The sequence below is a fragment of the Podarcis vaucheri genome (genome assembly GCF_965113315.1).
Source record: "Podarcis vaucheri genome assembly, chromosome: 10".
Lineage (NCBI taxonomy): Eukaryota > Metazoa > Chordata > Lepidosauria > Squamata > Lacertidae > Podarcis > Podarcis vaucheri.
The window spans coordinates 2,514,319-2,537,296 of NC_138748.1; the positions used below are offsets into that span (position 1 = coordinate 2,514,319).

A 22,978-nucleotide genomic window follows, 5' to 3' on the forward strand; every position below is an offset into this window, starting at 1 on the left:
GAATCAAAATACAGTGCAAAGTAAATTCAAACAGGGGCAGAAACTATTAAGTGCAAAACTTACCCAAGAGGTTCTGCTATGTTTTAAGATAAAGACAGCTCTCCAGCAGCAGAATTTGGGGCATTAATCCATATTAATGGTCCTACGTACCATCTAGAGAAGATAGAACTATCCCCAATCCCCTAAGATGGGAATTGTGCAGGAGGGGGGAATCCAGAAATCTCCAGCTGCTAGCTGGCTGTTCACGTTTAAGGGGGCGGAGATGCACATCAATTTCCTGTAAAAATCTTTCAACGATGAACCAGATACTAAAGCACCAGTCATAAAACGGGACACAAAGACAAAAAACACCACCCCAATTCTAAATTACAACGCTTTATTGCAGCATCGGCAAAGATCAGTTTTCTGAAGCTGGTGAAGATCGGGCAGCATTTCTGACTGTGTGTACGCAAGTGTGAAACGTAACAAGTTGTACAAGTTTCGTTTTAAATTCTACATGCAGAACTCAACAGAGGTAAAAAGAATTTTAAAATAGTTCAGAATTTTTAGCATACAGATGTGCTCTTTAACTGAATGTACTAGACCTACGTGAAAGCAAACAAACAAAAAAAATCCCCAGAACTATACTAACAAACAAGATTGTCAGAAACTGACCCAGAAACCTCATTTCCATTTAGAAAAATAAAAATTCTACTTGTTGCCAGCTAATTTTTCCTTGTGTTTTAAAATATAGACACAGAGGCTTATCAACCCATGAAAGTCAACAGAACGTTCAACTCCACTTCTCGGCATCTGTCTGTCATGCTGACTGGCACATTTTGGTTTTCAATGATGCTTTAACGAGCTCCTCTAGATCCTTTCTTAGGCTGGCATCAGGCTGTTTGAAGCAACTTTGGATCAATGCTCTCTTACCTTCCCATCCACTCTGACCTTCAGTAGACCATCCCACTTCCCTGGATCTGCTCCCTTCATCACTTTCCCCCTCCCGCAACACATGCAGAGAAAGGGTTTCCCCCTTGAAACAAAATCCTCTTTCTCGTGGAATATCTGGTGTTTTGGTAAATCAGGTGCTGTCTATTTTACCCTGCATGTTGGGGTTTACTATACGATAAATACCTCTTGCTCTACCACTTCTCTAATGCAGACTGGAGCCCCAGATTAATATTCTCCTGACATGCCATGCCCAATTCAGAGAAAATGCCACTCCTATTAGGTTTGCTTTCCCCCATACTTTGCCATCAAGACCGTCTCCATTCCAGCGTAATCCATCTTATTTAAGTTGCGCTTTGTTGTAACTGAACTGCTCACCGGTAAAGTTAACCATCTCATTTATTTGCTTCCATTCTCATGAGAAGATTAATCCTCACATGGTTCCATAACAAGATGCTTTTTGTTTGTTTGGTCGGCTGTGACTGGGAGCTTCCGCTTTTTCTGTTTTTAGTGGAGGCTGGTATATCTGCTCTATGGCTCCAGCCTGTCCCAGATTTTCGATTCTGAACTCTCTAGACCGACATGCTCAGATGTGTCTGCTGCTCTCGTTTAATTGCTGGAGGACTCCACTAATCCACAACATTGGAGATACAGGGCCTAATGAAATGACGCTTGCTGCTGGATCAACGTCTCCTAACAAAGAAGAGAAAAGACAAAGGAAATGCATATCAACAACAAAGAACTTCTGGTGAAAATATCAGACGCCCAGAAGAGGAGCTCAATAAAATTTCAAGTGGTCAGGCTGGAGCTTCTCTCTCCAGGACTCTGTGATTACCCCCATGACTGAAAGAAACAGGATAAATGTTGCAAATCTGCATAATTTATACATGGGGCAGAATACAGCTTCTCAATGCAGTAGATTTATTTATTATTTATTTATTTTACAGTGTAGTCTCAGACCTGACTACAATAATGAGGTTTTACTGCAAGGTTCTTCAAGGACCGGGATCTAATAACAACCTGACAATTGTTCTTCCTCAGCACTCCACAATCTATGTCAGAGGTGGGGAGCTGGATTTGACCAGCCCTTCGTGGGTCTTTCTTTTTTTTTTTTTTTGCATTCCCATTTTTTTAAAATAGCAGAACAAAACTGTGTTAGTGTGCCATGTATAAAATCAACCCTAACCCTCCGTTCGCTGATTCAGTCCTTAGGACAGGAGTCAGCTAACCAGCCCCATCAGTGGAAGTCCTGCCCAAGAGCTCCCTCCTCCTAAAACTGAGATGGGGGCTCCCTCAGAACAGCATACCTAGGCAGGAGGGGAGAAAATTCCATCTGACAAGCTGCAATGCTTGTATAGAAGGAACAGCTGGAAGTTGACTTCCACCATTAGAATCCAAGGCTTAGATGCTGTTGTTCCCAAGTCACATTTTTTCCTGCAAGTATATCTAACATTCAAAGCTGAATAGGAGCTGATCTTTCAAATATGAAGTTCAAACCTACACAGACATATTTTGAAAAAGGTATATTTGGGTGAACTGATTATTTTTGGTGTCTTGTGTGGTCTACTGTAGCCTCTTTGCCGGTATCCCTTACCTTAAAATGCCACGTTGACTACTAGAGTAACCTTTTATACTCTATGGCACATTAAACCGTAGTGCAATGGTTTAATGTCAACAAGAAACATGCTAGTGCATGCTGCTCAAAACCTCCTACAGCACATGCCCCTTGCTCCTGGTAAGCTATCAGTCAAGCAAGGCCAAGTCTGGCCAGTCATGTTGTTCAAATCTGGACTTGTGGTTGGTTCCCCCCACCCCCCGCAAACTAACTGTGGTTACTGTTCATGGTTGGTTGGAGGAAATAAACCACAACCCTAGGTTCAGACAAAACAATGGGCCACACAGGCTTGTTGCATCATTCATGGCATGGCAGGAGCAGGGTAGATATGCAGCAGGAACTTTTGAGCAGTGTGCACCAACATGCTGCTCTTTCACATTAAATGGTTTAATGTGACATGGGAACTGGACCTATAGCTGGAACCCTCCACCCCCAAAACTCACTTTTCTTTCTGTTTCCGTGACTAATCTCAGCTTCGGCGCTGTCTGTTCCCTCTCTCTCGCCTGATCATATTAAAAAAATAGGAATGATAATGAAATTGAGAAGTGCTCTAGTTTCTTTATGAACTGCATTCTTCTGCAATATACTTATTTAGTTAAAGCATTTTATACCCTGCTCTTCAGCCAAGAGGCTACCATTCAACTTAAAGTTATCCTATTTCATCTTTTTTGAGGCTCAAAGTAGTACCTTTTTCGTAAGTGGGAAATACAATAGGCACAAAGGTCAATTTTAATTTCCAAATCCCCCTCCCCACTGTAATTTTACACTGCAACTGCTCTGTTACACCATAGATAATGACTACGGTTAGACAATGGATTCACAATTATGATCATGAAGTAAAACAGACATTGCATATTTTTGGAGACATTAATGTGATTTCATTTCTCCCCCCAAAACAGAGACTGGTAAGGAATAACCCCCAAGGTGACCTGAATTGAGCCCTATAACAGCTATTGCTGCTCCTCTGGGCAGGAATTGCTGGGCAAAGGGACCAATTCAAGAGAAGGAATTGAAGTGAACAGAAAGCGGTAAATGGTGCGTGCTGCTGCCAAGGCTAAGTGTGAAAACCAGGAAGCTCCCAGTTCAAATGTCATTGGATAAGTCACCATTTCAGTTCCACCACCAACAGCAACACAGACAAACTGAAATAAAAAGATAGAAAAAAAGAACTGGATTTCCATTTTGGTGGGTATCTTGAATAAGTTTAACAACGATGTCCTCTGACTCCCTATCCATCAGCTGAGGTTAGGACTGCCTGTCTGCCAGAATCAGACACCTGGGTAGCATAAATGTCCAGTGCAGATTTGGGCACTGTAAACACCCATTTGGAACTGATGAGTTTTCTCCCTTCAGGTAAAGGTACAAGTTCTCAAGTTTCATTTTTATGCACTGCTTCCATTACCTCTGACATAGCATTAAACCAACACTTTGCTAATTTTGGTTCCATATCATCATTTTTTTCAAAGCATTCTGGTTCATAAGCTACTTTCATTGCTTTATGTCAGTGATGGCCAAACTTGGCCCTACAGCTGTTTCTGGACTACAACTTCCATCATCCCTAGCTAACAGGACCAATGGTCAGGGATGATGGGAATTGTAGTCCCAAAACAGCTGGAGGGTTGAGTTTGGCCATCACTGCTTTATGTGTAGTCTGATAATTTTGAAATTCACTCTGATAATGTACAGGTGCTCTCCTTCCTCTCTCAGAACATCTTAAAATAGGAGTACTCACTGTTTCAGGTCCTACCTTAACATCAGTTTCTCTATCCTGAAAAGTTTCTTCACTCATTGCGGTTTGTCTCTTAACCGCCTGTTTGATTTTTCAGTTTGTTTCTGTGTCTCACTTTGAGATAATCTCTGACTTGAAGGAAGACACACTTCAGAAGTATTTTGTCTACCTTGTACTTGCGCTCATGAAAAATGATATCTCTACTCACTATTACATTTTTGCTTTTTAGAGACCCACAGTCTATATACCCTTTTGTTTGAGAATCATAACCAGGAAATGTACATTCTAACCCCCTTGAAGAGTTTCCTGCATGTCTCTGCTTGAACATGCACAAAACATTTACATCTAAACACACGCAAATGTCCCAACTTGGGTTTTACAGCATGAAGCAACTTATAAGGAGTAGTGTTAGTTACAGAGGTATATAATCTATTTAGAATGTAGCTACCTGTAACCAATGATAACAAGGTGGTGGTCCTATCAACCCAATATTCTAAGCAGAGACATGAAGCACTTAACCCCTGAAAGAATTAGGATATTATCACTTCTATCCTAAGGGTTTTTTATGTTTGAAATAGTGAAAGCTGCAAGAAGTTGAAAACAATGCAATCATCAACCTGTTTCTAGAATACCTACCTTCCACCAGTTTTAAAGATTAGGTCGGCATTAGGGGCTCCCTTTGGATGCTGATAACGAGGCCGCCGTTCCCTGTTGGTATTTGCTGGAGCTGGCCGCTGAGCCAAGGATTGCATCATCTCTGCATATTAAATATACACATATATAGATATAAATATTAAAAGTAAAGAAGGCAACAGAGGTACATTGCAAATTCAAAGGAGTTTCAGGGATGGCTCTCATTTTTTTAATCTTTCAATGGAAGAATCCTGGGAAATGTTCTTTTGTGAAAGAGTTAGACACACCTGAAACACATGAACAATAAATAAAACACATTTTTCACAATTTTCCTATTTTTGACAAAATACATTTTTAAAGGCAAAACACTGGTATTTAAGATGTTTTTTATGTGCACATTATTTACCAATATTTTTTTCTGCCAGTCAGAAACCGCAGTAACAGATTGGTTATTAAATGAGCAAACCATGTTTCCAGTATGCTTGATGGAAGGTTTTCACCTATGATTCCTTATCCAGGCAACCAGCCCTACAAGCTGGGTGAAAAAGCCACTTCAAATGATGACAAATGTCTATTTAACTGACATTTATTTGGAAGATTGAATCTTTTAATTTTGTTTAATATGTTTTTCTTTAATTTGGTAGTCAAGAGAAGAAATGATCTGTCAATTCCTTTGCAGGAATTTGGAGCAGGCCCACACAAAACCAGTCCAATGGTCCTATGTTGCAGAAGGTTGAACCTCAGCAATAACCTCGTCAATATGAAGGCCCTTTGGAAGGGTAACTCATACCTTGATAGTCCTCTTGTTCCTGCCGTTCATTGATATCCAGTGTCAATTTTTTCATTCTCATCCTCTCCTCTTGCTCAGCTTGTTGTTGATTCCAGTGATTTGCAGCCAATTGAGACGACATTGGCACATTTAGGATCTTAAACTGAAGACAGACAAGGCACTTCTGAGAACATGTGCTTATTCTTTTATTGCTTGCATATTGCATTAGATTTTCATTCTGGCTGCATTTTTAAACTTATTGTAGTTTTTTATTGTACCATTGTATAGTTATGGGGAAGATTTTTTGTACAATTTATTTTATGTGGTGTCTTATATGTAAGCTCAATGAAAGGAACAAATGTATGACTCAACATGTTCTAGATGGAAGAAAAGTGCACAAACGTTGCTGGTTTTTATTTGCACCAATACTTGCAACTCTGTAAGTCCAAACTATTTCCAGAAGTGGGTTTTGAATGGACAGTGGAATGTCAGTCAGGTTAAAGATGACAAAACACTGAGCTAATCCTACAGATTTCAACAAAACAGAACTTCTAAAGTGAAAAAGGTGAATACTTAGGAAATAAATGTACCATTGGCTACAGAACTTTGCTACTTTAAAGTATTTCATATATTATCATGCCAATCATTCACAAAGAGCTTCAGAATGCACCCAGAGCCTTTCACATACATTCATTTGTTCCATTCCTTACAACTTCCTTACAACATTCCGTTTCCTGCTTGGCAGGGGGTTGGACTCGATGGCCCTTGTGGTCTCTTCCAACTCTATGATTCTATGATTCTAACTATCCTGCAATCATTACGATTCCCATATTGCAGATGGATGGCCCAGCAGAGACAGTGGTGCCCCCAGGGCCATCTAGCAAGATCATAGGAGAGGAAAGATTTGAAGTAGATGCTTCATGATTCATAGTTTTTTGGTTTCAGCTCCCATGTTAACATCAGCTCTTGATCCAGTCTAACATGTGACTACTGCTGTGTAAGAGCTGTTCGACAGTGGAATTTGCTGCCAAGGAGTGTGGTGGAGTCTCCTTCTTTGGAGGTCTTTAAGCAGAGGCTTGACAACCATATGTCAGGAGTGCTCTGATGGTGTTTCCTGCTTGGCAGGGGGTTGGACTCGATGGCCCTTGTGGTCTCTTCCAACTCTATGATTCTATGATTCTATAATGGCTGTAATATAATTAAGCTAAGTGATATCCTTTAAAAGTGAAAATATTCTGGGAATACATTATTCTATTTTAACAGCAGTTTCACCATTTTCATGAATCACAGCTAGATAAAAAATATTCAAACATATACCACTCTCCGTGTATTTTTTAGAAGTAGTTTCTTGCTTTAGGCCCATATTTATGAGATGGGAAAGGATTAATGGTATTTTTTAAAAAAAGTTCTCCCAAAGGAAGGAAGGCAAACAGAAAGTCCATTTGACGCTTCAGTTCCTTATGATAGTCTGACTAAGACATGTGAGAGCCACAGCTGGCATTCCTATCTGCCCTCCAAAAACAAACCAGTTTCAAAAGGAGGTGATGACAACTAGGCAGCACTTTCCAAAACAATGCCGTAGTGTCACTGAGCCACACTTCCCAAGGCAGCAGTCAGTGAAGTATAGGTAAAGGTAAAGGTACCCCTGCCCGAACGGGCCAGTCTTGACAGACTGTGGGGTTTGTGCGCCCATCTCACATCTATTGGCCGGGGGCCAGCGCTGTCCGGGGACACTTCCGGGTCACGTGGCCAGCGTGACATCGCTGCTCTGGCGAGCCAGAGCCGCACACGGAACGCCGTTTACCTTCCCTCTGGTAAGCGGTACCTATTTATCTACTTGCCCCCGGGGGTGCTTTCGAACTGCTAGGTGGGCAGGCGCTGGGACCGAGCAGCGGGAGCGCACCCCGCCGCGGGGATTCGAACCGCCGACCTTTCGATCGGCAAGCCCTAGGCGTTGAGGCTTTAGCCCACAGCGCCACCCACGTCCCGTCAGTGAAGTATACAGGATGACAAAAATTATGCATGAAATTAATATTGAAAAAGGCAAAAATAACTCCCTTGTACACAAGGCCTCACCTGTTGCTTGTTGCCTTTTCGAGTTAACATGACAAAAGGCATGGTGTCTCCAGATTCAGACTCTCCCTCCCCGCCACCCAGGGGTGGACCCTTCTTCAGCTGGCTCTTGAGATGCAAAGGAATTGCAACGTCTAACTGGTGCACTTTCACCGATTCCCCACTCCTTTGCTGAAAAGGCAAGAAATGGAGGTAACAACAAAACTAGGGTACCATTCTTTAATTTAGAAAAACAAGTTAATTCCAGGGCTGCCTCACACACCACCAGGTGGCTTTTAAGGCTCCTATAAGTCATAATGAGAATCTAGGCCTTTCAGCATTACTTCCAGGTTCAAATGTTTGGAATTAGAAATGTTAGGTGGGTCAGCAAAATTATAAATGAAAGGCATATGCCGACAATGTGGTTTTAACATTAGAAAATCCACTAGAAAGTGTGCCGGCAGTACTGGAAGGAATTATGGAGTTTGGTAAATTGACAGGTTTTAAACTGAACAAAGATAAAACAAAAATGACAGTTAAAAACCTGGATAGTCAACTTATGAAGGGTTTAGAAAGAGTCAGTGGTTTGAAGAGTGAAAAAAGTGAACTACTTGGGGATATGGTTAATGACAAACAATCATAATATTATTAATGATAACTATGTAAAGGTTTGGAAAGAAATCAAGAAAGATCTGGAAATTTGGCGTAGAATGCAATTGTCACTGTTGGGTAAAATTTTGGTTATAAAAATGAATATACTCCCAAAAATGCTATTCCTGTTTCAGACAGTACCTACAGTTAATGACATCTGAAGCTTGAAGGAGTCGCAAAAAGATCTATCTAGGTTTATATGGCAGGGAAAGAAGCCCAGGATAAAACATAAGGCCCTGATTGATACTAAGAAGAGAGGTGGCTTTTCCCTTCCAGACGTACAATTATATTTTGATGCATCATGTTTATGTTGGTTAAAAGAATGATTGTTTTCTGTTTTTCTGCTATTTTTAAATTTCTGCTTTTTATTATTTTTGAGGTTTTTCGTGTATTATTCTTGATGTTTGTATTGAAATGTATCAGAAACACAAAAAACAAACCAACCAAAAAATTTAAAAAAGGAATGGTAGGTGGATATCTCAGTTGTTTGGTATAGCATAAAAATAGGAGAGAAACTTTGAATTACTGTTCTAAGTAAAAAAAAGTTTAATTTTTGATATTCTATATCTACATAATTTAGCATGCATATGTACATTTTTATATTTAAAAAAACCTGGGTACATATATATATATATTTAGAGCTGGAGTTCTGATTGATCTATTAGAAAGCTTTGACATAAAAGTTAATGTCTGAAAGATGTAAATTTTATTCTCCCAAATTTGTTCTGAATGTGGGAAATAAACTGCTCTCCTTTTCCAGTTTGTAATTATCTTTAAATACAGCATTTATTGTTTATCTTTTCTATACAGTATATTATTCAGCTCTTTAACTATGAATTTTTAAACTGATTTTAGAATACCATGAAAATGGAACTGCAAGGACCCAAAGGCCTGCTGCTGCTTTTGCTTTGTTTCCAGCTGAGTTTTGGGGGCTTCACACACTACTACATTTTTAAAGGAGATATACCCATGATTTGCATGAATGTTGTAAGCAGGTGCACTATTCAGGGAGTTGCCCCTGTGCTATGGCCATAGCTCTATGCCAGAAGTACAACCAATAGCACGTCTAAGAATGCTAATATGTGAAATGGGTCCCCTAAAGTAAAATACTTTGGTTTCTCTCAGCTGATTTAACAGTTATGTCCATATTATGGCATGAATGGTTTCAAATTTAGCTTGATTCAAACAAACCAGAATTAATGTTTGCGAGCTTCTGAATTCCTCTTTGCAGCCACATCAGAGAAGATAAGCACACAAGCCGGCTTGGGGGGTGGGGGGCTTGATATACAAGGAAGAATTGTAAAATAATCCCTCCATGCTAAATGTCGTTGTGTACAATGGATACCAATAAGAGTAAGACATATGAGTGACTGATTAAAAATCCCATTAATACCTGTAAATTTTCAAGCACCATTTTGTCCAATGCCTGAATGAAGTCTTCATCTTCAGCACATGGGACACGCTTAAGTCCACCTCCTTTAATCATGACTTCCTGTTAAATAAGGGAGGGCAGGGAAACAACATTATTATGTTCTCTAGATTAATGTGCATAAGTTATCCCTCAATTAGGGTTGGCCAACAGGCTGACTCTTGCCTGTGAAGCAATATCTGGCCCCCAATGGCCATACAAAACGTTAAAAGAAAAATGTGGGATAATTTCAGTCATTAGGACAAAATGTTTTCAAAAAGGTAGAGAGAAGTAGAAAATAGTCCATGTTTTAATGTTTTGGGATTTGTATGTAATGCAGCTCAGGCATGTCCTTAAGTGCACGTGCTCCATTAACTCCTTACTGCTCCATGCAGCTGGCTGTTTTCTTTGCAACCAAGCCGCCTGGGGAGTTGGGTAGGGGGCAAAAATAAGAAGGTGGCTGGAGTATGGGCCTCTCTCCCTCAGGCTAAATGGAAGACAAGGGAGCAGGGCTTTTGGACGGGTCAACAGTCTTAAAATCATTCCAACTGAGTACAATTACAAGCTCTCACTATAATTAAGGCTTTCTAGTTCTAACTATTAGGTTTAATGCTAAATTCTTACTTTTAGTTACGTAGGTTTCAGATTGGGCTTTCTCCACAACACACACTTGGCTTCAGATAGGGGAGGAAATATGCTTGCTTTATAAAAGGGACACCACTTGTATCTCTCAGAAAACAAGGCTACTTTGCAGATTAGTTTCTAATACAGGAAGCTGAGTTAGTTGAAGCACAATTGTAAGTTTCCTTTAGCTGCCCCTTCTTTTAAATTACAAATAAAGGAGCTGCACTATGTATTTGTTCTCATAAAGTCTTAGCTTCAGATCCTATGCATAGATGTTGCCAATACAACAGCTGGCAATACAACAGTAAATTTCATTGCAGGGTAATGTGACCAATTCTATGAGATACTATTTGTTTTCATTAATGCTCTGGTCCATGGGGTCACGAAGAGTTGGACACGACTAAACAACAACAATGCTCTTCCATAGCACAAGACTTCTATGGTAGGCATTCTGTAGGTTTCTGATAAATCCAGTCTAGAGCCAAATATCAGTTACATCTTCGTAACTTGATATTCATATGAATTTGTGTGAATTGATAATCCAAAGTAAACTAATTAATATTAACACCTACGTACTTTATGGCCTGGTTTGCATGCACCTGTTTGACATGTGCTTGAGTTCTTCTCTGCACTGTGGTGTACAGGGGTTCTGCCAAGTTTAGATTCACTTGCAAAGAATCTCAGAATAAAGAAATTCTTCCAGTAGCACCTTAGAGACCATATTGGTATGAGCTTTCGTGTGATACCTGAAGAAGTGTGCATGCACACGAAAGCTCATACCAATAACAAACTTAGTTGGTCTCTAAGGTGCTACTGGAAGAAATTTTTTTATTTTGTTTCAGCTACAGCAAACCAACACTTACTCCCTACCAGTAAAGAATATCAGCTTACCTAAGAGCCAGGGATCTTGGCTTACAACAAACAGTGGTTTAAAAAGCCAGCTTCATAACCCATGATTTGAAATGGACTCGTTTAGTAACCGACCACCGTTTTAAAGCAGAACTCCTGGTTCTATGTAATGCTCAGCAAGATTTTTTGAATGAACACTAAATTCAATGGAAGTCCTTTTCCTGGCAGCACAAGAGTAAGAGAACAGAGGGGGAAAGAGTTCAAGTCCAATGTTTTGCTTGGGCTTGTGGACTCTTGTCCATGTAATACTGCTGAAACGGTAAACCATGATGTGTGGTGTGGCAGTCTGCTGAAATTCATCTTGCGGTAATCTGGGGGAGGGTTTTCTGTTGTGGAACTCAGCTTTTGGAATATGGCAAGCACCAACTTGGATGCTGCTTTGGTGCTTGCTAAAGACTTATTTGTTTTGTTCATCCAGGCATTTGCTGGTCATTAATATCAAGCCTACAGTACTTATGTGGCTTGCTGTGGATTGAGACCACTAATTGACCTTCTAATAAATGTTTATAAGAAATGTTTTAAAGAAATAAATAGTACAGCAATACATACAGTATTTTCTTCATCAGTTTCATTTTCCTTATTAGAGTCTGTGAGATAATCAGTATTTTCTTCTTCCTCCTCTTCTCCCTCTTCGTCATCATTATCAGAGCCCTCCTGAAATGTTTACTGGAGTTTTAATGCATAATCATAAACCATGTTTTAATGAAACTGATTAACATATACACACACTTAAATTTACACTGTCTCAGAAATCTCTCCTCCATGGTCATTTCAGTTCTGCTTAGCCTGTTGATGGCGAGTGAAGCTCCCTCAGAACCAGCCGCACTGTGCATGGCATGCATATGCTCATTCAAGTTCAGAAACTCATTTACCCCCCTTCTACTCTACTTAATAAATGACCAGAGCTCCAAGAGACTCCAAGTGGGTCCGGCAAACAGAACACAACTTTGCAGTTCCCATAATAAAATCATACTTATCGGCGGCAGTAGAAGGACCTTGAGCACAATAACTACCAGGTTACCTCCATCTTTGATATTTGGAGCCTCAACTGGTAATTACTCATTATGATTGGCAACAGTTACACAGCCCAGCCCCTCAAATTGTAGCTTAGTAAATTAATGGTGGAAAAAGAATACCTCCTCCTCTGGCTCATTTATTTCACTTTCATTTCCAGATTGCTCTTCTATCTCGACTCCACCTTCTTCCTCCTCCTCATCTTCCTCAAGGTTCTCTCCCTCAGCAATTGACTCTTTAGAGTCCTTGTCATTCACAAGGCCTAAGAAAGGAAATAAGAATTATTAATGAGTGGCATTAGAAAGAATTCTGACCATGTCGGAGATCCAACACACATGTACTTGTAAGGACTACTGAAACCAGTGGCTATTCACTCCCAAGTAACTAAGGTCAGGACTGCAGTTTTACTTAAGAGATACATGCAAAGGGTCAAGCTAAGTTTACGAACAATTCTCAGGACATTTTACTGTCCCATCAACCAACATTACTATTTTCTTCTGATAGATGCTTACCCTAATTTTTTAACAGAGAACCACAATAATAATGGCTTTTGTTACTTGATTTTTACTTGATTTTATAGTTTTTTGCCAGCACTAAGCATGTGATCAAAATGTGGTATGCATCAAAGGAATTACACAATTATCTAACAGAAAAAAGGGGTTGTGAGAGTTTATATTAAATGCAAGGTTATTTTTTTCCTTTTCTTTTTTTTAACTTTTATTTTGCTTTAAACAGGTACATATAAATATAGACAACCAAAATTACAAAGGAAAATTCCTTAATAGTAATGGAAAAAACCTACAAAAGACTACAAAAAATATCGAAGTACATGATACAGAACATAGGCAACTATGGGAAAGATAAAAGAAAAGAAAAAAGAAAAATAGAATGGGAAAAAAAGAAAAAGGAAGATGAGCCAAAGCAGGAAAGCTCATCTATTGTACACTTCCGTCAAGCTCACAACAGATCATTATTCTTATCAATTATCTCTATCTGCATTCCAAAGGAATCCCTCATCTTGGTATCAGGGAGCATTTCTCTATGTGCTATCATTCTAAACATAGCCAGGTCTTTCTTGCTGAGCCCTTGTCCCCTAAATAATTATTTAAACATTCCCATTCTTCTTTCACCAACTTTTTAGGTTTCTCTCTTATTGCATCTGTCAGCTTTGCGAGCTCCAAGTACGCGCACAATTTGACTACCCCTTCCTCTTTAGTGGGTGTATTTTTATCTTTCCACTGTTTTGCCACTATAACCCTTGCTGCCGACGTTGCATACATAAATAGCCTAGTTTTGTTTTTGGGAATATTATCTGAAACCATTGCTAGTAAAATTTATTCCGGTTTCTTGCTAAATGTAGTTTTTATCAATCTACAAGGTTATTATTTATGTTACATTCTGATTCTACAGAGAACTTAATCCTTCTGGGAAAGATAAAGGAACAAAAGATCTCTGCACATTAGAAGTAGCACAACACACAGGTCAGAACATGCAAATGACGGTACAGTGGTACCTCAGGTTAAGAACTGAATTCATTCTGGAGGTCTGTTCTTAACCTGAAACTGTTCTAAAACTGAGGTACCACTTTAGCTAATGGGGCCTCCCGCTGCCGCCGCACAATTTCTGTTCTCATCCTGAAGCAAAGTTCTTAACCTGTGGTACTATTTCTGGGTTAGAGGAGTCTGTAACCTGAAGCGATTGTAACCCGAGGTACCACTGTAAATACTAATTTATACCAGGAACAGATTCACAGACCAGCCTGTATCCCCATCCTCACTGTATGTTGCTACAGTCCTCATAACATATTTCAAAATTCTAGAATGAGTCAAGTACATACTCACTTATCCTAAAAATTTATTCAAGTTACAGAAAGTACTGTACTATATAGCCAAAAAATGCAGAAACAGACAACAATGATTTCAGTTCCTTTCATTCTTGATGTAGCATTCTTACCTAGTTTGATTAAGAATTCCCTTTCCAGTTCTTGTACCTGCCTAACAGATTCTTCCAGGGAATTGCACAGTTTTATCTTTGGTCTCAGTAATTCTAATGTATCACTGATCATATAGTCAATGTCTATAGGGAACGGGTGATCTTTTGTCCAAACATCCAGGCTTTTCTTCCACCAAACATACCTCTGGAAAGACACAGATAATTGCAAAACAGATAGGCAACCACTAGAATTAGTCTAGTGAAATTCGGATCTTAACATACAAAGCTAAAACAAGGAACAAGGCTAACTTATCCCTAGGAGAAAAACTTCAGGCTTTGGGGTGAATAACCAGCTTAAATATCTTTTTCATTTTATTATGTATAGTTTCCCAAAAGCCTTTAGCTTTTTCACATGTCCGCCACATATGAAGAAACGTCCCTTCATTATTTTTACACTTCCAGCATTTATTTGACATAGTCTTAAACATCTTTACCAATTTATTTGGCATTAAATGCCACCTGCATATAATTTACATGTAATTTTCCTTTAAAGTAAAACAGGCTGTATATTTCATATTCACTCTCCACAGTAGTTCCCATGGGGTCATATCAATATTATGACCAAAATCTTTAGCCCAGTGTATCATTGCTGATTTAACCAATTCATCTTTTGTTTCCCATTTCAATAACATTTTACAGTGTTTTTGAGATCAGTTTTACTTTGCCAACTATTGAATGAATGCACTGTTGATACTACAGTTTCTTCTTCATTTAATTGTTTTATTAACTTCTCTTGTCTCTCTCATTGATTTTGTTTTGTCCCTATAATTCTTCTCCTTTCAACATGGGATTACTCTTCAATCATGCCTTCTTCACCTAATTTGCACTGCTGAACAAATGTGGCATAAATACCACCTAGTGTCGGTCAGATTTAACACAATTTTATTTTCCTCCTGATAGTTTAACTCCTTTCTACCCTTTTCATTCGACTTTTTTATTCTGCAACTCTTACTTCGGCTGGTTACCCAACTGCGCTCCTATCTGGACAGGAATAGTCTAGCTTCTCTTGTCTATGCATTATACATAGGGCTGCCTCTGAAGACGGTTCAGAAGCTTCAGCTGGTGCAGAATTCAGTGGCAAGGCTGCTAACTGGAGAAATATGGTTTGAGCATCTAATGCCAATCCTGGCTTGCCTGCAAGGGCTGCCTATTAGTTTCTGGGCCCGATTCTAAGTGCTGGTTTCTACCTATAAAGCCTAAAATGGTTCAGGACTGCAAGACTTCAAGGATCACCTCTCCCAGACCCTCCAATCATCATTTGAGACCCTTCTTCAAGTATCTCCCTCAACAAGAAGTCCAGAGAGTGGCGACGCAAGAACAGGCCTTTTCTGCAGTGGCTCCCGATTGTGGAAGGGAGGCTTGCCTAGCACCATTATTATAAGGCTTTAGGCACCAGGCAAAAACTTTCCTCTATAGCTAGGCCTTTGGTCTGTAATTATCTGTGACCTTTTGGAAGTCGATATGTCTTTAATATATTTCTTTTTCTTCTTGGCTTTAATGTATCTATGTTGTTGCTGTGGGGGGTCTGTCTGTTTGGTTGGTTGTAAGTCGCTTTAGGTTGCCCTGGGTAAGATAAAGCGCCTAACAAATTTTATAAATAACATTCTTCTGGTGACCATCCAAATACATCTTAATAGTACTCGCATTTCTACATGTTACTTTGTGAGCGGTATGCCTACTTCAAATAAAATAATAAATAAGTAATATGTAAGAGACAAATTTGGTGACAGGGAAAGATGAAGCTTGTTCCTACCTGGAAATAGACCAGGAAGCAGTCAAGTTTCCGTTTGCTGGATCCTCTGTCAAAGTATTGCCCACAAGTGTCAAGGATGGTACACACCAGTCGAATTCGGAAAAGATGTTCTGGAGGATCAAGTGGGCTAGATGTACCATCCGAATTCACACCAAACGATGTAAAGGAGTACAGAGTTCGAAATATTACTGCCGACTCTACCATTCTGTAATTGTACAGTTCACCCAGGAACTTGGCACTGCTGATCCTCCGCTGGTTAAATTTTGGCTGATTAACCTTCAGCAAACAAAATACCACTGACATGTTAACATACACTTCTTAAACACTAGATGAAGTTCAATACCCTGCAGAGGCCTCATAATGTACTGTGATTAAGCAAAAGCTGTAAAGATGGAGTGTGGCTGCCTGCACTACTGTTCATGATAAATTAGCATAATTAAGTGAAGTGCAGTGTAAACATGCAGATTGGAGAATTTTGATCCAGGCTTCTCCATCCCTCAGTATCTCACATGCATCTCACTTTATCAGTTAACCAATGAAAACTTGTCCTAATAACTACCAATCCAGTCTAGCCATTTATGTCAAGGACAACGATGCTATAAAACAACCATATCAACTCCTACCGTGCTTTTTACTTAGTGCATCCTTCCTCAACCTTGGGCCTCAAATGTTTATAAAAAAGTTAACGTACATAATTTCTAAACTTCTTTTTAAATGTTTTGTACTATGTTCTATTTCACATAGAAAAACCTAAAAGTTTTTTACCTCCATTCCTAGCCGAATATCCTCTAGGACACCATCCACAACATGAATTCCAACATCCTCTTGGTAAAGTACCAGTCCTGCTAAAAGGTTGGCTACACAGTGAATACTATTGTATTTCACATTCCAGATGTTGATCATACAACATATAACATAGTCTTTCACTTCAGGGTCATGCCAGGGCAATTTGCGCATCTGTCTCAGGACCTGAACAAGATTTTAAAGAAACTTAACTCAAAAAGAAAAAAACAAAGTTGGATGCTTTACATACATATATGTTGACTACTAAGTAAAATTACTCCCCCTCCCCCAAAGAAAAAAGTACTTTGGGGTACCCATAGTTCATTGTGGCCTCTTATCTTAACACACACACACTCAGAGCCGACATATCAACCCATCATATAAAAGTGCTACTGCTGTCTTTAGTCATGCTGGAAAGGATTTCCCATTCATCCCTTGAAGAAAGGACTGAAGCCAAGAAAGGACTCCCAACTCATTGTAAACTGCCAAAAGAGTAAAGAGAGGGTTCACATAAAGAACCCCACCAGAAGCAGCCCTGTGGAAGGGATTCTGCTTGCACAACAGGATTTCCCCCTTCTCCCCACCCCTGAAATTTGCTTGGGGAAGAGCAAGAGAAGCCCCAGAACAGTACCTAAGGGAAAGCTGATATGTTTCCACAGGCAGGACATTTGTAAAAGTTCTTTTTTAAAAACTATCATGCTGTTAGATGTGCCACAAATGCATTAGTATGCTGCAGAGAAACAGGCGGGCTTGTAGAATGCTACAGACAAGTAGTTTTTGGAGGCTTATTTTCAAAGTCTAGGTGCTGAACTTAACAAATGTAAGAATCTTTGCTTTAAGTAAATCTTTACATGATATACTCAACATATTGCTCCTGAGGACTTAAGTACTTTAATGTAATTTAATATTCAAGACAATATTCAGGTGTATTAGTTTGAAGTTAGCTATCGGATCTGCACTTTCCCATTCATTTTAGCGTCCTTCAGCTTACTTCCCTGATAATCTCATTCATTTAAAAAAAATTAAAACAGGAAAAATTGAATTTAAAATCCTATGTACTTTAGATTTCATGCTTTAGAAGTTATTCTAGGATAAAATTCCATTATTCTATTCCTGGATAATGGGTTTTGGGGAAACCCACCAAGATTGAAGAGAACGCACCTTCTCAGTAGTGACTTTGGAGAGATCCTTATAAAGGAGCTTCCGAATATACTCCTGGAGAGGAGGGCGTTTCTTTTTCACTGTTTTCTCAGCAGGAGGAGGATTGCAGTAGTAGTAGGCATTTTCCACCATGGTGACATAGCGTGCATCCAGGTGCATGGCTTGTTTCTTTCGCATCATTTGTTCCTGGAAACAAAGAGAAATAATCACCCTGCGCAGACATACTAAGTTTTCATAAGAACCATTTGTTTTGTTCTTCTAGCTAAAGCAAAAGCAAAAACCTATTTTCCACCAAGAAAATCACACTGTGAAATATTATCTGGCTCACAAGCTAAAATCTACTTAGCTTTCCTACATTGCACCTCTAACAACTATTGCTGAATGTGCAGCCCTATATTTTTAACTATAATTTGAGAATGTAGGAAGGTAAGACACATATCCTTGCTCCTGGTGCTTTCTGCCCACCAAGGCTGCTGATAGCTAAGCATATAATTCTCTGCTGAAGTTCTTGCGCCAGTTCAGATGGCTACCAAAGGGGGAGCCAATTCTCACTGTCAGTAAGCAACTGCCACAAATCTCAACCCACAAACCCAGGGGTCGGCAAGGCTTACCGGGCATGGGCTGGATCCTCTGTGGGCCAGACTGGCACAGCACAACACCGGAAATCACTTCTGCGCATGCCCAGATGCAAAAAAAAATTGCACCTGCACACAAGCAATTTCCGGCACCATGGACATGTGAAGACGCGATTTCCAGTGTCTGGGCATGCGCAGAAGCAATTTCCGGTGCCATGGAAGAGAGTCCCCGTTTATCACAGCGAGCGGGGACTCGCTTGAGTGGGCAACTCGGTTCAGGGGCGGCTCGGGGGCTGCTTCCGGCCCATGGGCCTTAGGTTGCCGACCCCTACACAAACCCTTATCCTGTAATATATGTGGATGTTCCAGGCAGAGACTCGTAGGAGGAGAAAGCTGATTTGTGTGACTTTGCCCCCAAGGACAGACTGCATAAAATAAAATGTGTTACCCTGGGTAGGGAAGCGTCTCTTCTCCCACAGGAACTGGCCCACCACCTGCTAAGCATTAGAATCATATCTTAGAACATTTTATTGTAACTATGGCTTTGAAAGAGTTGTCAAAGAACAACTTGAGGAAAGGCAGAAGTGTTTGGGGACTTTTTAGTTTAGAGAAAAGACGAATAAGAGGTGACATGATGGAAGTTTATAAATTTTTGCATGGCACGGAGAGAAAACATTGTTCTCCCTCTCACAAATTCAATGAAGCTGAATGTTGGAAGATTCAGAACAGCTAAAAGAAAGTGCTTGTTCACACAGCACAGGGCTTAACTACAGAACTTGCTCCCACAGGAGGCAGTGATGGCCACAAACTTGGCTCCTAGCTACGATGGCTATGCTCAGAAGCAGCAATACTTCTGGAAACTGCAGGAGGGAGAGTGCTCTCGTGCTCAGGGACTGCATGTGCTTAGCCCACCCAGCAGGCTGTTATGTTTATGTTTTAAAAACAGCTCCCTAAAAAAATTATTCTTACCAAAAGGACACTAGTTCTCAAATGAGATTCTGGAGATCTGAACAGGAATCGACCACAAGTCTCCAACAATGTACATGCCATTTCAATATGGTGATGAGAGAAGTCAGACAAGAGCATCTGTGGAAATAAATTACATTTAGAATGCCTTTCATACTAATTTATCAGAGTATTCAGAGTGGGCTCAAAATCAACCTTGTTTGGGGCTAAAGTAAAATGTGAAATTCTTAAAATGGCAGCACAGCTTCATCACATCTTATCTATAGTGATGGAATTCCAATTCTTAAAAATATACATTAAATGATAATATACACTGAATGGTAATACAACCACACCCACTGTCGATCACACCCAATTATTCCCTCTGCCATTATAAAAAGTATATTGCGACACAAGCTTTGTATAGAGAACCTCTGAGTATGCCAGGAAAATAAAAGAAAAAGGGGATGTGAACTGATCCTCAGTGTACATGAGCACCAACCTTTAAGCAATGCAGAGTGTCACTTTTGGAGAACATTTTAAACTTAGCAAGTTCACCAATGAATCGCACAGTTTTATTCTTTGTTTCAATGTTGATCTGGTCCTTCTTTCTCACCTAAACATAGGAATACAGGAAGATTTACTTTTAGTATGCAACAAATTAATATGTTATTGCCCACAACAGATATGCAGCTGTCTATTTTCATGTGTGTGGACGCACACTCCCCAGAGTGCAACAAGGGGCTGGGGGAGGGCAGTACAAGGAGAAGCAGGAGAATGGTTTGAGAATAGCCTTAATTGTTAAATTGAAATCTGGCTTTATTACTTCAGTTAAGGCAGTTTTAAAAAATAAAATTAAAACAGTGTTTTTTGGTATAAAAATTGACACTGGATGTATTTAGGATGCAAATAATAAAATCAGTATAATATTTTCAGGGATGTGGCTAAAATATTCAGTTCTTTTTCTGGAGGATTTCAATGAGTTAACTGAATTACAATCAAAGAAAGAGTCCTATAAATAATGTTTGGACGTTTCTAAAAACATGGGTTCAAAATTCACAATGATGGCAAACAAATGATATGTGGATATATGTGCATCAGGAACTATGGAATTATGCTCCTCCATTCTTCCCAAATCTTTCTGAGTGACAGATGACATTCTCAAGATTTCCCTCTTGGTGCCAGATTCCATGCATGCAGGACTGCCGAGGCCCAAATAGTCCTGCCTTTTTGTTCATGAACAGGTGAAAGATTGCATAAAATAACCAATTTTAAATCCAATTTATTGGTGGGATATTGAAACACAATGGCCAGAATCCAAAGAAGTATACATCGAGTTTCACATGTCTCAGGAGTATTGGGCTTGTGCTTCATCAGCAGTAGCTCTCTATGCTAAGTAGAAATCAAGTGGACTTTCAAAAGCAGATTGAGATATGGCACAGGAGTTTGATGTTTAAATAGGTAATAAGCACCACCAGGAGATGGTCCTGGTACTCCGAGTCCCAGCCAATAGTCACATTAGTACTAAAAGTTAATGCGACAAATATCTTTATAAGATTGGCCTGCAGATTTAATCAGTAGAGTTATCATCATATTGGTACTCTTTATAACAGTAATAACATCCTCAAGACTTTTAATTTCTTAAGTTAGTTCTTAGCTTATAGTGAAGTGGCCAGATGAATCACTAAAAATTAAAGATGACTCTCTCTGGCCAAATTATATTTTTATTACATAACTGTTTATTTGGGGTGGGGGTATTTTTGAAGAATGACTGCTTTATGATATACAAAAATGCACAATTACAAAACCACGCAAGAGCAGAGGCATTTATTGATTTGATTTAGCATTCTGTATTCATCAACACTTTTATGTTATTAAATTGTTCAAATATATCATCCTTGGAGTTTTCTAAGAATTCATTGTTCAACAAAATCTCTCTTTTTTTAGTACCAGTTTGAGGTGTCATAATTTTGGGGTATCACATGAGAGGATACGTGAGAATATTTCAGATTAGAAATGCAACTGCTGCATATCTCCTTTGCTGACGTGGTCCAATGAAGCTCTTTGCTGGAAGCGGAGGACTGCAGTTACATGAACTGCTGTAAAGGCAACTAGTTTTTCTATTTTAAACTTCCAGATTTAAACTAGCAGATAGGTTGCATTTTCTGCATACAGTGCACGCGTCTTAGACCTCTGTAGCATTTTCACTGAGCTCCTGAGAACCTCTGGAGGTTTCCAGACCACAGGTAAAAAACACTGCCTCATGGAAATCTCACATATATCTATATCTAATGTATACACATATATCACTGTATCATAAATATATATCACAGTGATTTACAACAAATCAAAGAAACCAAATAATAAAATAGCAAAGTTAAAAACAAATTAAAAGCAAAAATAAATTAAAAGCAGCTCAAATCAACAGCTCAGTCAGTAAAGCATGAGACTCTTAAACACAGGGTTGTGGGTTCCAGCCCCACATTGGACAAAGGATTCCTGCATTTGCAGGGGCTGGACTAGATGGCTCTCACAGTCCATTCCAACTCTACAATTCTATCAACAGACTATTGTGGGGGATGCTTCAGCCTGGCAGAAAAGTTTTCAGCAAGAGGTTAATAGCTGGCACAAAAGGCGCTTGCTGAGTCTCTATAGGCTGAGTATTCCACAGACTGGCCCAATGACACTAAAGACTCAATTTCTTGTTGCTGTCAAACAAGCCTCACCAACTTGGGGAATGACCAAAGAAGCTCCTGCAGTGATCAAGCTGCTATACAGGCGGTGATCATTTTGCATGTGTCCAATTGACACACGGCCACCACCATGTGTGTCACTTTCAGCCCCGGAAGGGGGCAGAACAGGCATGCAATGACCTGGAACGCAACTCCCGCTCAAAGGGAGAGTTGCTTGTATATGGGTTCAAGTGGTCCCTGGGGTATCCTAGATCAAAGTTGTTCAGGGATTTGTAAATCAATGTAAGAACTTTGAATTGGGCTTGGCAGCAGACTGGCAGCCAGTGCAGCTGTTTTAAGAACTGTGTTGCATGTTCTCAAAGCTCCCATTAGAAATCTGGCGGAAGCATTCTACACCAGCTGGAGCTTCTAAACCAGACCCAAAGGCAGCCCCACATAAATAACATCACAGTAACCGCGCCTTAAGGTTACCAATGCATGGGCTACAGTGCTCAGGCTGTAGCTGGTGAACTAGATGAAGGTAACAAAAGACATCCGGTCTTAGGATATTCTGAAGATTAACATCTATAACAAAACCCATTCTCTTGTTAGGTACAACTATTATATGTCTGTTCACAAATATACATATTGCTGGTCAGACATCAGTTTATTGAGTAATACCTTGAAAACTTACTCTCACAAACTGAGTCTTACTCGATAAAACAGCATCATCATATTCCATTATGACACTGTCAGCATTATT

At 39.6% G+C, this 22,978-nt stretch overlaps 2 protein-coding genes across 10 annotated transcripts in view; one reads left to right on the forward strand and one right to left on the reverse strand.

The window, feature by feature from the left end:
• LMNTD1 (lamin tail domain containing 1) overlaps window positions 1-5,854 on the forward strand; it is an 89,516-nt gene extending 83,662 nt beyond the window's left edge. The window contains exons 7-8 of one of the 4 annotated variants that reach the window (XR_014223998.1): window positions 3,445-3,730; window positions 5,587-5,720. Coding sequence is in view for 2 of the 4 variants with exons in the window: in XM_082240166.1 (XP_082096292.1) it covers window positions 5,587-5,730 (144 nt within the window). In the remaining 2 variants the exon portion in view is untranslated. Of the gene's footprint in view, window positions 1-3,444; window positions 4,905-5,586 lie in introns of those variants that run through there. The other 3 variants (XM_082240165.1, XM_082240166.1, XM_082240168.1) reach the window with 3 other exon arrangements.
• UPF2 (UPF2 regulator of nonsense mediated mRNA decay) overlaps window positions 360-22,978 on the reverse strand; it is a gene marked incomplete at its 3' end in the record, with an annotated part of 68,433 nt that continues 45,814 nt past the window's right edge. For 4 of the 6 annotated variants that reach the window (XM_082240066.1, XM_082240068.1, XM_082240069.1 and 1 more), the window contains 14 exons: window positions 20,046-20,159; window positions 19,568-19,684; window positions 18,024-18,209; window positions 16,845-17,048; window positions 16,080-16,355; window positions 14,288-14,471; window positions 12,457-12,596; window positions 11,870-11,974; window positions 9,773-9,871; window positions 7,753-7,920; window positions 5,698-5,839; window positions 4,911-5,031; window positions 2,989-3,048; window positions 360-1,623 (listed from right to left, as the gene is read on the reverse strand). In XM_082240066.1, coding sequence (XP_082096192.1) covers window positions 3,015-3,048; window positions 4,911-5,031; window positions 5,698-5,839; window positions 7,753-7,920; window positions 9,773-9,871; window positions 11,870-11,974; window positions 12,457-12,596; window positions 14,288-14,471; window positions 16,080-16,355; window positions 16,845-17,048; window positions 18,024-18,209; window positions 19,568-19,684; window positions 20,046-20,159 — 1,890 coding nt within the window. Of the gene's footprint in view, window positions 1,624-2,988; window positions 3,049-4,906; window positions 5,032-5,697; window positions 5,840-7,752; window positions 7,921-9,772; window positions 9,872-11,869; window positions 11,975-12,456; window positions 12,597-14,287; window positions 14,472-16,079; window positions 16,356-16,844; window positions 17,049-18,023; window positions 18,210-19,567; window positions 19,685-20,045; window positions 20,160-22,978 lie in introns of those variants that run through there. The other 2 variants (XM_082240067.1, XM_082240071.1) reach the window with 2 other exon arrangements.